Source organism: Diabrotica virgifera, chromosome 1 (genome assembly GCF_917563875.1).
Source record: "Diabrotica virgifera virgifera chromosome 1, PGI_DIABVI_V3a".
Taxonomy (NCBI): Eukaryota; Metazoa; Arthropoda; class Insecta; order Coleoptera; family Chrysomelidae; genus Diabrotica; species Diabrotica virgifera.
This window is the reverse complement of record NC_065443.1, coordinates 255,920,198-255,934,742: the sequence shown is the minus strand read 5'-3', so window position 1 is coordinate 255,934,742 and position 14,545 is coordinate 255,920,198. Positions and strand designations below refer to the sequence as shown.

The 14,545-nt window shown below is 32.4% G+C and overlaps 1 protein-coding gene across 1 annotated transcript in view; it reads right to left on the bottom strand.

Moving 5' to 3' along the window:
• Positions 1-14,276, bottom strand: part of LOC114329502 (chymotrypsin-like elastase family member 2A) — a 137,891-nt gene extending 123,615 nt beyond the window's left edge. The window contains exon 1 of the mRNA XM_028278633.2: positions 13,979-14,276. Coding sequence (XP_028134434.1) covers positions 13,979-14,249 — 271 coding nt within the window. The 5' untranslated portion in view covers positions 14,250-14,276. The remainder of the gene's footprint in view (positions 1-13,978) is intronic.
• Between the last annotated feature and the right edge of the window lie 269 nt (positions 14,277-14,545).

Below are 14,545 nucleotides of genomic sequence, written 5' to 3'. Positions count from 1 at the left end.
TTGGTTGGCTCACCATGTTCTTGCAACACTGATGATGCTCTTTTTAGAGCGAAAACGTTCTGTTCGATGTTTGTAGCCCTATAGGGCTTTTTAAAATAATATACCTTTTACCAAGACCAAAATTTTTTATTAAATTTTACTTGTAATTAATGGTATACAGCCAGCTACAGGAAATTCTTCCTAGTGGATTTTTGTATCATAAAAGCTAACACGCTACCTACAATTTGAATTTTCAGACTGACCAGTTTATACCTGTAAAATAAGAATCCGTCTCGTTTAGGGCAATAAATTACATTTAGCAGCCTCTTGACGAATGAGACGGCGAATAGAATAGCCTTTGTTTATAGTTGGAAATTTGCTATTTGAAGGTGGTTTAGCAAAGAATATATATAGACCTTATAGAAGGGTACTGCCCTGTAACTTTTGAGCATAGGATTTTGTGCACCAACTGAGTTGGTGCATGTGGCCTGGCAATGACTACGGTATATTCAAGGGACAAATAAATGTGACCATCTGTTCCATTCAAACTCTTCTTCTATGAGAGTATATATTCTTTGGTGATAGCTTACATAAAGGGTAACATAATCTATTTTGCAACTAAGCAGGCGACTTTTGTGGCTGTCATAAATGCCAGAAGAATTGCATTTATTTTCGAAGAACGAAACTTATTGTTTATTTTTAAATAATATACTTATTTTTTTGATAGTTCGGTTGTTGTAAGTCGGCGAAATTTTATGGAGACAAATGCATTAAGAAATCTTACCAAAAATAACAAACCAAACTCTAAGAGACAGAGTAACAAGTGAGGAAATACGAGCGAGATGTGGTATAAAGGAAATAAACATGTGGACCAAAAGAAGAAAAATAGAATGGAATTAACACATAGAAAGAATGACAGAAAATATAATAGTAATAGCAAGAGACAAATCGCCAAATGGAAGAAGATCATTGCGACGACCGAGGAAAAGGTGGTCAGACAATGTCAATTGAGGCTAAAAACCGAAATAAAACAGGTATTGAGCCTATTTATAAAGTAGGAAGAAGAAGAAGAAGAAATTCATTAACTTCTCAAAATCCAATAATTGTGTTCAAGTACAAAGTGTAGTTAGTGAGACTTACCTCTAATAGGATATCAATATCCAATGTTCCAATCAATCAATCAATACCCAGTGTTCATAGAAAACTCATTAGGTACAAAAATTGATCTAATATTGACTGTGTCATAGTTCCTCTGACGAAATATGGCTTGAAATATCTGTTTTTTTTATTCTTTACATTTGCATTAAAAAATTCCAATATTCAAGTTAGGTGAATTTAAAAAAGAATTTGTTCCTTTAAATCGATTTCTCTCCACTTTTTGAAAAGTGTAGTCAGTGAGTTTTACCTCTAATAGGACGATATGGTCTCTTTTTAAAAAAACCTACCTGAAACGAATCCGCATTGTTCTTGGGAAATTTGTGGTAATATTATTGATTTTAGTATTTCATTTCTGATGGTTAGAAGCACTTTGTTTGTGTGTGATATCAATGTTACTGTAAGGCAATTAGTGCAATCTGTAGATGAGATATAAATTAATATAAAAACCCTGTTTACTTTTCATAAAATTACTATTTTTTAAGCTTAAGCAATGTGGAAGGAAGGTCATCACGACATATACGACGAAATGGTACCGTGAACGGTGCTATCTTAACATTACGTGTAATTATTGCTGATAACGTATGAGATCTGTACCTAGCAGGAGTACAGATACACGACGGAGATTCAGATTGAGGACCTCTAACGGTGTGCTCACTACGGAGACCAAAGGATTGTATCCTCGCTCCGAGCCTCGCTCCCTGGTATTTCTATTCGTGAACTCTCGCATTTAAAATAATATATTTATTTTACATAGCGATCGATAATATAATACAAAGAGAATTCTTTTTCGATGATTGCTATATTTAGTTGAAATAAAAGTATTAGCAAAATCCTAGTTAAAAAAATAAATTCCCCTTCAGATAAACAGCAACCCCGCCTGTGAAACTTCAAGCCGTCAAGATATTTCATTAGCAATACCAGAATCGATTAATCTATGGGATTATTAAATAAAACATCTGATCAATCGTAAAGTAATTAGTCATTGGTAATTGGTACTATTGAAAAAAGAGTGTCACAAAAAATTCTTCGAATGTGATTAGCGACAAGATCAATGCAATGGAATTATTTATTAAAGATAAATGGAGACTACCACTAATTGGAGGATTAGGAAGCTAATTGAAATTTATTTAGAAATGGAGATATAATTTATGCAGAATTTAAATTAAATAATGAGATTTACCAGTTGTTTTTGTCTAATATACTTAGTTGTTAAGTGTTAAGTTTATTTTGTTATATTTAATAACGTGAAGAATATTTAAACAAGTTCTTAAAAGAAATCAGAAATAAAATATCACAAATTCAATAAAGATAATCAAAAGATGCAGATTTTAATACCGAATCCCCTTTTTTAAATAAGAGTATTATAACTATAAATAATTATTTAAACTGCTCTTACTGAAGATACAACATACACACACTCAAACTTATATGTAATCACCATGTATTTCAAAATAATATTTATTTCTTTTGAAAAAACTTGTTATTGTTGCGAAGAAAAAAGATTTTTTAATGAAAAGAAACAAATATATAAGACAATCGGATAGTACAGCTCGGCACGGTATATAGCCTAATAAAATAAAAAAAAAGTCAAAATGTAAATTCGTACAGGTTAAAACAAATTTTATATCAAAGTTTAGGTGGGTACAAAAGATATTTTCAAGAAAGTATCCAAATCAGACAAGCGGATCTTTGTTTAAATAATTAAAAAGGGGTCATTTTTGCAAAAAAATTACTTTTTTAACTGCTGAGGTAATTCACTTATTAAAGTAGTTTTATGGGATTATTTTCTGCAAAGCTGAAGGGTAAATCTTTCACATAAAAATTACTAATTTAGATTTCACCCCCTATTTATTTAAATAATTGTATATAAAACTTTAAAAACAAATTTGCAAAAAATTATTTTTATCGTTTTAAATAAGCACTATAAAATATTTTATTTTACAGACTAAGTTGCGCTATATTACCAGAATTAACCAAAAAAAAATTGGTCGAAAAATATTTAACATTTTTTGAGATATTGAATTTTTTATTAAATGTTACTATATTTTCAATTGCAAAAACGCGGTTGTTGCCAAAGAAATATTCACCTGCTTAAGATCTCATTTTTCTACTTTTATGTATATTTTCGATAAATGTATTGATAAATTCAAATTTCAATTAAACTCCCCCCTAAAATGGCATTTGAAAATTATTCAAATTTGTTTATAATTTATTTATTTAATAACGTCGCGGGGACTAAGTATTTTGAGATGTCGTTTCGATAATTGGGTTCCTGGGAATTTTTTACTAATTACCAAAATTTTTTTGTCGTTTTTTCTTCTTCTTTTTTTTTCTTGGAGTTATATTACTACGGGCCCTGTTAGGGTTAAACTTTATTAAGAATGTCGAATCTCTGAGTTGTAGATTCTAGACCTAAAAATATTAAGATTTAACTAAAATCTCATGAATAAAAAGTGGCTACTTACTGAGTTACAGAGTGTTTTATTTAAAAATTTAAAAATTATTGTAACCAAGTACTTTAAAACTATTTGACGTATCCTTATCATACTTGGCAGAAAGTGTGGCTATTATACACTCTACTAAATTGTGATTAATAAACGTTTCTAGCTAGTGCCAGAGGCGTACGACAGGGGATAGTGAATGATTCACCCTTCCCAAATTCTACGCCACTGAGTGAATTACTGTTTTAGCGAAATTTTTCGATTCTCCAATATTTATATGTAAATAACTTTATTGGTATCGATAAAGTCATCAGTTTGAGTGATATTGGAAATTTAAAATTAATAAATGAATGAATCAAAATAAATATGCCGTTTCATTTTTAACGTCCAATATCTCGAGAACTAATGACTTAATCGTTACCAGTAAAGAGTATTATTTACATAGAAAGTATTGGAGAATCGAAAAATTTCGCTAAAATAGTAATTCCCTCAGTGGCGTAGAATTTGGGAAGGGTCAACCATTAACTATTCTCTGTCGTACGCCTCTGGTAGTAGCTAGAAACTTTTATTTATAGCAGTTTAGTAGACTGTATAGTACCCACACTTTCTGCCAAGTATGATAAGGATACGTCAAATAGTTTGAAAGTACTTGGTAAAAATAATTTTAAAATTTTTAAATAAAACACCCTGTAACTCAGTAAGCAGCCACATTTTATTTAAGTGATTTTAGTTAAATCTTAATATTTTTAGGTCTAGAATCTACAACTTAGAGATTCGACATTCTTAATGAAACTTAACCCTAAAAGGGCCCGTAGCAATATAACTCCAAGAAAAAAAAAGGAATAGGAAAAAAAACAAAAAATTTGTTAATTAGTGAAAAATTCCCAGGAACGCAATTATCGAAACGGAATTTCAAAAGATTTCATCTCCGCGACGTTATTAAAAAACAAATTAGAAACAAATTTGAATAATGTTCAAATGCCATTTTAGGGGGAAGTTTAATTGAAATTTGAATTTATCATTACATTTATCGAAAACATACATAAAAATAAAAATAATAAGATTTAACACTGGTGAATATTTCTTTGGCAACAACCGCGTTTTTGCAATTGAAAATAGAGTAACATTTAATAAACAAATTCAATATCTCAAAAAATATTAAATATTTTTGGACCAATTTTTTTTTAGTTAATACTGATAACATAGCGCAACTTGTTCTGTAAAATAAGATATTTTGTAGTGCTTATTTAAAACGCTAAAAATAATTTATTGCCAATTTGTTTTTAAAGTTTTATGTATAATTATTTAAATAAATAGGGGGTCAAATTTAATTTAGTAAGTCTTAGGTGAAAGATTTATCCTTCAACTTTGCAGAAAACAATCCTATAGACCTTCATTAGTAATTGAATGACCTCAGCCGTTAAAAAAGTGTTTTTTTTTTGCAAAAATTACCCCTTTTTAATTATTTAAACAATGATCCCCTTGTATGATTTGGATACTTTCTTGAAAATACCTTTTGTACCCACCTAAACTTTGATATAAAATTTGTTTCAACCTGTACGAATTTACATTTTGATTTACATGTAGTGTAATTTTATGTTACTAGACTAATAGGTTATTTGCTTGAGTTGCAAATTGAACGAAAATAAATTGCGTCCAAGAACGAAAATATGCCTGATGTGCGGTTATAAAACTTACAACGAGTAAAGATTATCGGTCTTGTGGAAAAAGTAATGTTCTCAAAGAGACATAGCTGTAGAGCTAGGCATAATACAGGGCGTTCTGTCCAAAACTTATGCTAGGTAACAAGAACTAGGAAAGCTCAAAAATAAAGCAAGAGAAAGCCGCCAAAAGTAATAACGGCTCTCTAAGATCGTTTAATTGTCCAATCAGCTGGAAGACATCCGACCATTTCTCAACTGCAGCCCCAAAGGCAGCTTTTGGAAGCTACAGGTGTAATTGTTTCAGTTGAAACTATAAGAAGAACAGTTCGTACCAAGAAGTATACAGCAGAAGACAGTTATGTGTTTCCGAGTTATCCAGGCAGCACAAGATTGGTCGCCTAAATTGGTGTCTTCACCACCAAAACTGGAACATTGGGAATTAACAAAATATGCTATTTTCAAAAAAAATCAGGATGTGTGTAAAATCAGATGACCCATGAAATCGTGTACTTAGAGGTCGAGGAAGACAAGCAAGAACGAAAACTGTCAGATCTGTTCACAAATATACAAGGGGAAATGTAATGTTCTGGAAAGGAATTGCGATCAGAAAAAAACTTTTTTAATTTTCATCCAATCAACTTTAACTGCTCACAGGTATGTTAGTAACCTGTAGTCAGGCTCTGGAGAGGTGAAACAGGAGAAAATTTTATTTTATTGCATGATAATGATGGACCTGTACGTACATACCATTAGAGTGACTACAGACATTATTGAAGCAGAAGGTATCCCTTGTTTGGAATGGCCTGCTTGCTCACCCGAGCTTAATCCTATAGAGTATTTTTGGGATATGCTTAATAGAAAAATTAGATCTCACCGGGATAATCCACAAAACACCGCACGGCTAGTACAACCTGCTCTTAAAGGATGGAGCAACCTACCACAACAAAATGTTGATAATTTGATTAGGAGCGTGCCCACGCTAAAATAAATAAAAACAATTTTAAACATTATTCGTTTTACATTAAAATTTTGTATGCTATTGACTTTAAAACAACTACTTTCAATTTGTTTGTTAAATACTTTAATGTTTTATTTAATTGCTATGTATTTGTTGCTATGTATATGTATTGTTTGACTTTGTGTGTTTGTTTTTTTTAATTCGCACCAAATAGTAAGAAATATCAAATGATTCCATATAGGTTTGGGTGTGTGTATTATTAAATAAAACATCTGATCAATCGTAGAGTTGAGATTCTCTTGAAGATCATTCATCAAAGCTTCCCGTGCAGATCGCCCTGAAGGTGCCAGAATTAATGGGATAATAATTAACCATGTAAGATATGCCGACGACACCTTAGAATTAGGGGAACAGCAGACCAATTAAATATATTGATTAACATATTATCAGAAGAAAGTCACAGGCTGGGCTTGGACACTAACTTTTCCAAAACCAAAATCATGGTAATCCACAAGGACTACAGTCAGCTAAACCACTCAAAACAATTAGAACAGGCATAGAAATAGCAAGGTCTGGTTTCATGAACATGTGTAAAATGCTCTGTAACCCCAAGTTATCAGTCACAATAATATTGAAAACACTAAAGTGTTATGTGTGGTTTCTATTACTGTGAGAGCTGGACATTTCGAAACAGTATGGTGTCAACGAAGTGAATTCATTCGAAAGGTGGATGTACCGCCGAATGCTAAGAATAAGCTGGACCAGCAAAACTATGAATGAAGAAGTAGGTATTGGAAATAATGAACATAAGTCCTGATCTGGTCAATACAATCAACATTAGAAAAAGGTCATATCTACGAGTAGGACACATAATGCGCCATAGGGAATTTGAGCAGCTCCAGGTAATATTAGAAGGCAAACTCGAAGGTAAAAGGGGTATAGGAAGAAAGAAAAAACCTGGCTCCGAAACATCAGAGACTGGACCCACACAACAGGAAATGACTTGATCAAGCCCAGAACAGAGAGAAATTGGCCATATTGATCGCCAACCTCAATAGAGAAGGCACTTAGGACTAGGAGGTCCTACCTACAAAAATCAAAATGAGTTTTAAAGGTGAAGAGTGTAGCTTTAGTATGCAATTTTTGCATTTTGCCGCAAATGAAGACAGTTTATATAAATCTGATAAATAAGTAAACTAAAGACCGAAGCAGAAGCTAGATTTTCATCAACCACTAAAGAAAGCCGGATTTAGGAGTGGCTTCAGAACGAATAACCACCTAAAAGTAATAAAGTTCTGGATAGAGAAAGGTAGAAAAATAATACAACTATGATGGGATAAATAAGTTATTGCCTTTAAACAAAAATACTATACACACATTATTATTTGCAGATGACCAACTAGTAATAGCACGAGAGTAAGCAATATTGATTATGACAACGAAATTAATCCAGGAATATAAAAAATCGGGCTGGAAATAAAGATAAGAAAGATATATGTAAATATGTCTGTCGGTGGGATACAGCAGGACCTCGCATTGAAAGATAAAGAAATTATCAGAGATTGCGAAATATATAAGTACTTGGGTATGATCATCACAAAAGAAAGTAATGCACATGACACGATAGAAGAAAGAAACAATCAGGGATGGAATGCAATGTCTTTTCTAAATAATATACTTCGAGACCCGTTAATATCAAACAGTAACAAATAAGATATACGAAACATATAACACAATAATTGTACACAATTGAACACAAAAATTTATTACCAGAGAACGGCAGTTCTCGTCAGTGGCGCACAACCCCAACAACAATACCCCTACAAGCGACACTGTATATACACGAAATTTTCGATTTTATAAATCTGACTGAATTGAAAATTGGACCAAATCCCATCTTAAAGTTTAGGAAAAGACTTACCCAACCATATATCAACTCTCCATTTTGGTCCAAGGGTGTGGATTTTACGGCCCTTCCCATTTAGGGCCTGTTTTTCGTTCTCGTCCCCAATACTCCCAAAAATTTCAAAAATTTCGACCTTTACGGCTTCTGATAATACTGATCATTATATTTCCAACGGATGTCTAATTTTGAAAATCGGTTTAACCAATTTTTATTTAAAAAGGGGAAAATATTTGTGGATTAGTTTGTATATATGTGTGTGGAAAAGTTACACCGATCTGAATTTTTTTTCTGTGTTTCAAGAGGGTGTGAAGGCCGATACAGAACCGGTGTAATTTTTGACTTCTGCCTACCCGTAAGCCATCTAGAGGGCTAGGGAAATACAAAATAGCATATTTTTTGGGCGTATATATCTTAGGTTCAAGGAGAGACAGGAAAACCGCAAATACACCAAATTAATAGGGTTAAGTAAAAATTTCAAATGGTGCCTAAGCTATCAAGCTGAGATATATACATAGCCGAAAAACTGAAAAATTATACTTTGAAAATTTTGGTTTTTCAACAATAACTCAAAATTTCAACCTACAAATTGCGCCAATAATTGAGCGTTTGTAGGAGGTCTCTAGTCTCGTCTAACGGTGTATATCTCATATCTGAGAAAATTCGAATTTTTAAGTTATAGTGTTCATAACCATGATCAAATCTATTTCTTATGGGAAAAACGGTTTTTCAAGCTCAATAATTCGTGTAATACGCTCAGTTATCATACTTGATCTTGGATGCATCAGATACTACTTATCAATACATTTCAAACTCATGTTTATTGATCAAAATCAGTTAAGCCGTTCAGAAGTTATAGAGCTCCAAAAGTATAATTAGTTCAGGAACTGAAACTTTTCACTTCGCAATTTTTACAGAATGGATCGATTTGCTTGAAAATTTAACAATAGGTAGTGGATAGTTTAAGAATCAAAATCTATGTGATGCCGAAAGGCGCTTTCACCATGGGGTGGTTGCCAAAGTTTTTGTTTTATCAAAACAACTTTACTTAACGAATATATACGTTTTAAAAAACAAACAAAAAAAACGTTTTTTTTTTAATTTTCTTTAAGACCAATAGTAATAGAGCTGTACTTTATTATATGTTAGCTTTTCTGCGTCAAATACTAAATATTATATTTTCAAAGTCAAAAGACAGAAAAACTATGCATTTTTCGAGGATAACTTATAGAAACTAATTTTAAATGTTTAAAACAGAACCAGAACAGTTCGTCCAACTCTTAGAATCATACATATCAGACAGATGCTTCAGAGTAAAGCAGGAAGAAGCATACTCTGATTTGAGACAGATTAGAGCTGGTGTTCCACAAGGAAGTGTCCTTGGACCAGTTCTGTACATTTTATACACCAGAGATATCCCTCAACTACGTCAAGATACTATTGCTACATTTGGAGATGACACAGCAACTATCTCAGTTGGAAATAATCATGAAGAAGCGGTACATAACTTACAGAACTCCATAAATCAGATATATAAATGGACTAAAGCATGGAGAATCAAGTTGAATGAAACCAAATCCATACATATTCATTTTATCAATAAAAGGAGGCAATACATACCAATCAGAATAAATGATATCCAGATTCCATATGAGAATACTGCAAAATATCTGGGTATCACTCTTGATGCAAGACTTAGGTGGAAAGCACATATTAAAAAGAAAAGACAAGAGCTTGGAATCAGATGTATTGGCTGCTTGGACGTGACTCCAAATTATCAATCCATAATAAGTTGCTACTCTACAATCAAATCCTCAAGCCTGTCTGGAGTTATGGCATACAACTATGGGGGTGTGCCAGCGAAAGTAATATACAAATAATTCAACGCTTCCAAAACAAGGTACTAAGGAACATCGTAGATGCCCCCTGGTATATTAGAAACAGTATCATCCACAATGATCTGGGGATCGACACCGTTAGACAGACTATATCTAGATTTGCCCGGAACCACGAAGATAGGCTCCATCGTCACGTGAATGTTGAGGCCCTCCAGCTACTTGACAACACGAACCAGACCAGACGTCTTAAAAGAATCAAACCATATGAGCTAGTGTAGTGCGCATAGTGCGGTACTAAACCATATGAGATAGTGTAGTGCGCATCGTGCGGTAGTGTACACGTTAATTGTAGTGTAAATAGGCGATATGCTAATATAACCTAAAGAAATACTGATGAGTAAGACTTTAGATTAGAAAAATGTATTTAGGATAGGTTAGAATTAAGTTACTCATTGTTCCAATAGTGAACAGATTGTAATGTTACTCCGAGTGGAGCATTAAAAAAAAAATGTTTAAAAAGATCTATCTTCAAAAACAAAAAATAAAGTCTGTAGCTTAAAAATTAAGTGACATAATAAAAAGAATGTCAGTCCTTATTTTTTCAGTCAAAAAGTTATCGGAAACAACCCCCTAATTACCACCCTAATTAAAATTAGTCATCGACCTTATTCCATATTTTTTATTTATGTATTTTTTATAGATTACAGAACTTTTACCAGCTTAAAACAATTAGTTTTTAAAAAACTGAAGTTAAAAGCGAATAACGAATTTTTGTAGTTTGGTAAACCTGCCCTTTTCTTCAGAATAGAAAGATTAGCATCAGATATGCGAAAACATGTTTACATATGAAAATGTAGCGTGTTTAATTCTTAAGAACTTGGTTTACGAAAATTTTTTCTACGACAAAAATTGAGCGAGCTACAGACAATTAGAACTTGTAGTAACATGCAAAAACCACCTTTACCAACCCATTCAAAGTCAACTCGTTTTGCGACTGAGGATTTTAAAAGGATTTAATATTAACAGTCTTACAGATCTCATAAAAACTTACAAAAAATTTTTAACAAACTTTATAATATAAAAAATAGAAAAGTTAAAAAACCAATAAATTTTTTTGAAAAACCAATAAATTGTAAGCATAATAATGTAAGTTAAGTTAGCGGTGTTTTTTGTATGGTGTACGTTAAAAACGTATTACCAAAGCACGGCAGTTCTCGCCAGTGGCGCATAATATCCCTACATGCGACACTATTTATAAAGCTACACGTGTATTCGATAAACATTGCATTCAACTTCATACATTTAATTTATAAATAACTTTGAAGAACTCCTGATACAAGAGTAAAAAACCGCTATAAGCCGTAAAAATGAGTGGCGCACACAATATTCCAGCTACAAAAGAGCTGATATGAATATTACTTGGCGCGACAATGTATTTTCATTTTGATGGAAAATAAAATTCTAGTTTTATTTTAGAAGATTTTTCCATAATATTTGCTAAATTTGAAGTTAAACACGGCACAAAAGAGCTTCAAAAGCAAATTGTGTCAAAGTTGTCCTTTAATGGCGCGTTTTGCTTCAAATTTAGCAAATATTATGGAAAAATCTTTTAAAATAAAACTAGAATTTTATTTTCCATCAAAATGAAAATACATTATCGCGCCACGTAATCTTCATATAAGCCCTTTTGTAGCTGGAATATTGTGTGCGCCACTCATTTTTACGGCTTATAGCGGTTTTTTACTCTTGTTTATTATTATTAAAAGTATAATCACCTATAGCAGTGAAGTATGGCAGATAAAGGAACGATAAGAGAAAAATTGAGGCAACGGGAATGGATTTCTGGAAACTGTAGGCAGTGAAATCGAAGTTGGAGAGAGCTACTAACAGTAGAATAAAGGAACTCATGAAAGTTAATATTACAATAGAAGAAGATATTGGTACCCAACAACTAAGATGGTATGAACAAGTTCAGAGGATGCCCGAAGATCGACTTCCAAAACAAATCCTAACAGGGAAACATCATGGTAGAATAAAAAGAGAAAAGAACTTCATTTTCATAAGATATCACAGAAAGGGTTCATTTTCATAAGATATCATAGAAACTGTTCAAGAAGGTAAGAAGGTGCCCATACAAAATGTGATACTGATTAATTTAAACAATTTTTTTAAACATATTATAAAAATCAACTTTTTCGGACTCGAGTAGATAATAATTTTTTTAGATTTATTGGATCACTATGAACAAAAAAATATCGTTTTCGAGTTATACATATATAATTACAAAAATACAAAAAAATATATTTAAATTAATCATCAGCTAAAAGAGTTTTTAATTTTTTTTTTGTTTTATTCGAAAACGCTGATTTTCATTTGTGAATGAAGAACTTATGATGAACAGGCGCTCGAGCTGCCCCGTGTATATAAGAGGAAATCGAGATCGATGCCAAACATTTTCTTATTTCCCAGTTTGAATTCCCATTGCAAAAATGGGCTCTACCCTGTCGTAAGCTCTTCATTAACAACTAAAAAACAATGTTTTAAAATAAAATCCCAAAATGCTTATCGTAAATTTAGGCATTTCGTAAATTCAAAAATAAAAGTTTTTACCTTTTTTGAGTCTCGAATATCGTCATTTTTGTTTTTTTTTAGTTTGAAGTTGTTCAGAACTCGAAACTGATCAACTTTATAGAACAAAAAACACAAGATACCTTTTCCGGGTATCTTGTACTTTTTTTTTAATATCAATCCGGGGCGAAATAATATCTGTCCGGGGCGAAAAGAATGATTTTACAATTATTTGTTTAAAAGAATTATTTAACTTTTCGCATGGCGACCTCTTGAAACTTCAAACTGACTCGGCAAAAAAATTTCAGGAATATTTTTCCGAAAGGGGAAAAATTTTTGCCGTAAAATAACAGAAACATTGAATACTTCGAAAACATGACATTGAAACTGTTCGAAAAATAATAAAAATGTGGTTTACGTATGATCATACAATAATAATATGCAATTGTGTAAAACAGTAATAAATAAGATTAAGAAAAGTAAAAAGGACCAATAAAGGAAATAAAAAACTCGAAGTCATTGACGGTATGTTCAGAGAAAACAATGGAATAAAGAGATATATTAAAAAAAGTTGAAAGAGTCATTTTGTACACACTTGAACAAATAAAGGAAGTGAAAAAATAGTATATCAAAGTGTGTAAGAATTAATTTATTTCTTTAGCTGTGCGCTTTCGACATAAACGTCATCGTCCGATGTATTTAATGGTCGATAGAAAAAAAGTACCACTACTTTAGGCATATGCGTGGGCATCATGACAATATTAATCTGCATTACAATTTGCAATCATGTCTGCAATTGAGTTGTTTTGTCCTCAGTACAACCCCCAAACAGAAAGAAACAGAAAGAAACAGAAACAGTTGACTATCAGTCAGCTGTCTCTCCTAGGCCAAAATGGTTGGGTGTACACCCACACCAAGATACTCACCCACTTGCCTCAAGTATTGGTACTTTTTTCTAATTGACCATTCGCTCGGATGATGACGTTTAGGTAAGTCGAAAGCCTCAGCCTCATAACCATTTAAAAAAATATTAGGAACGAAATGACACTGTATATTATGATGAATAATCCGGATATTTTGCAAAAGAGACCACTTTATAAGAGAAACATAAAAATAAACATTATTTAAAGAAATATTTGTCAGATTTAAATAACGATCTTTTTGAGGACTGAGATAAATGCACTCAAGAATCATCAAGGCGATTTAACCCGATCTAGTACATAGTGGCCAAATAATAAAGTTAATATGTAGTATTTCTAGTACTGAAACTAGGTCGTACAAGAATAAAATATTTTACTTCCCTGCAAAAGATGATAAATAATATGTAAGAAACGTGTATTTGTGATAATTCATGTAACATTGTCAAAGCTCACATCACTTCTTTTCACTTCACTCGTTACATCATCACGACGCCGTCGGCACACATAACACCATAACACCAGGAGATACCTATAAAATATCTTAATTACCTTGTCGAAGCGTTGACATTGACCCCAAGACCTGCAGTACCATCGGAAGTGCGAACAGTAACAGTAAAAGGACGATGGACGACGTTGTAGTGGTTGGCGTGCCCATAGCACTGGAGACATTTCTTCGTTTGTCGATGGAAGCAGTCTGCTGGATATGTCCCCCGACTATGATTGCGATCATCTCGCATCTCTGTGCAGGAGAGAGTGTTTTTAGTAACAACGAAAGTGGTTTGGATAACGTTGCGGCGCCATGAGATGGTGACATTGCCATTGTCTTGTTACGCTATCGATAGTAAGTTGTGCGTTTTATTGATGTGGGAGGATGTCACAGTGAAAAAATAATTGCCTACTTTCACTTGTATCTTCAAATACCTACCAAAAGATGTAATGTTGTAGTCATTATTACATATAGGTATAATGACTATTTATTTATTTTATTTGTCGTATGGCATAGATACAATAAGAACACAAAATTTAAAAAAGTATATAAAACATTACATAAAGTATCACAAACGAACATCTAGTGTATTAATATAATGTAAAACATTTTACGGTCGCATTCAGGAA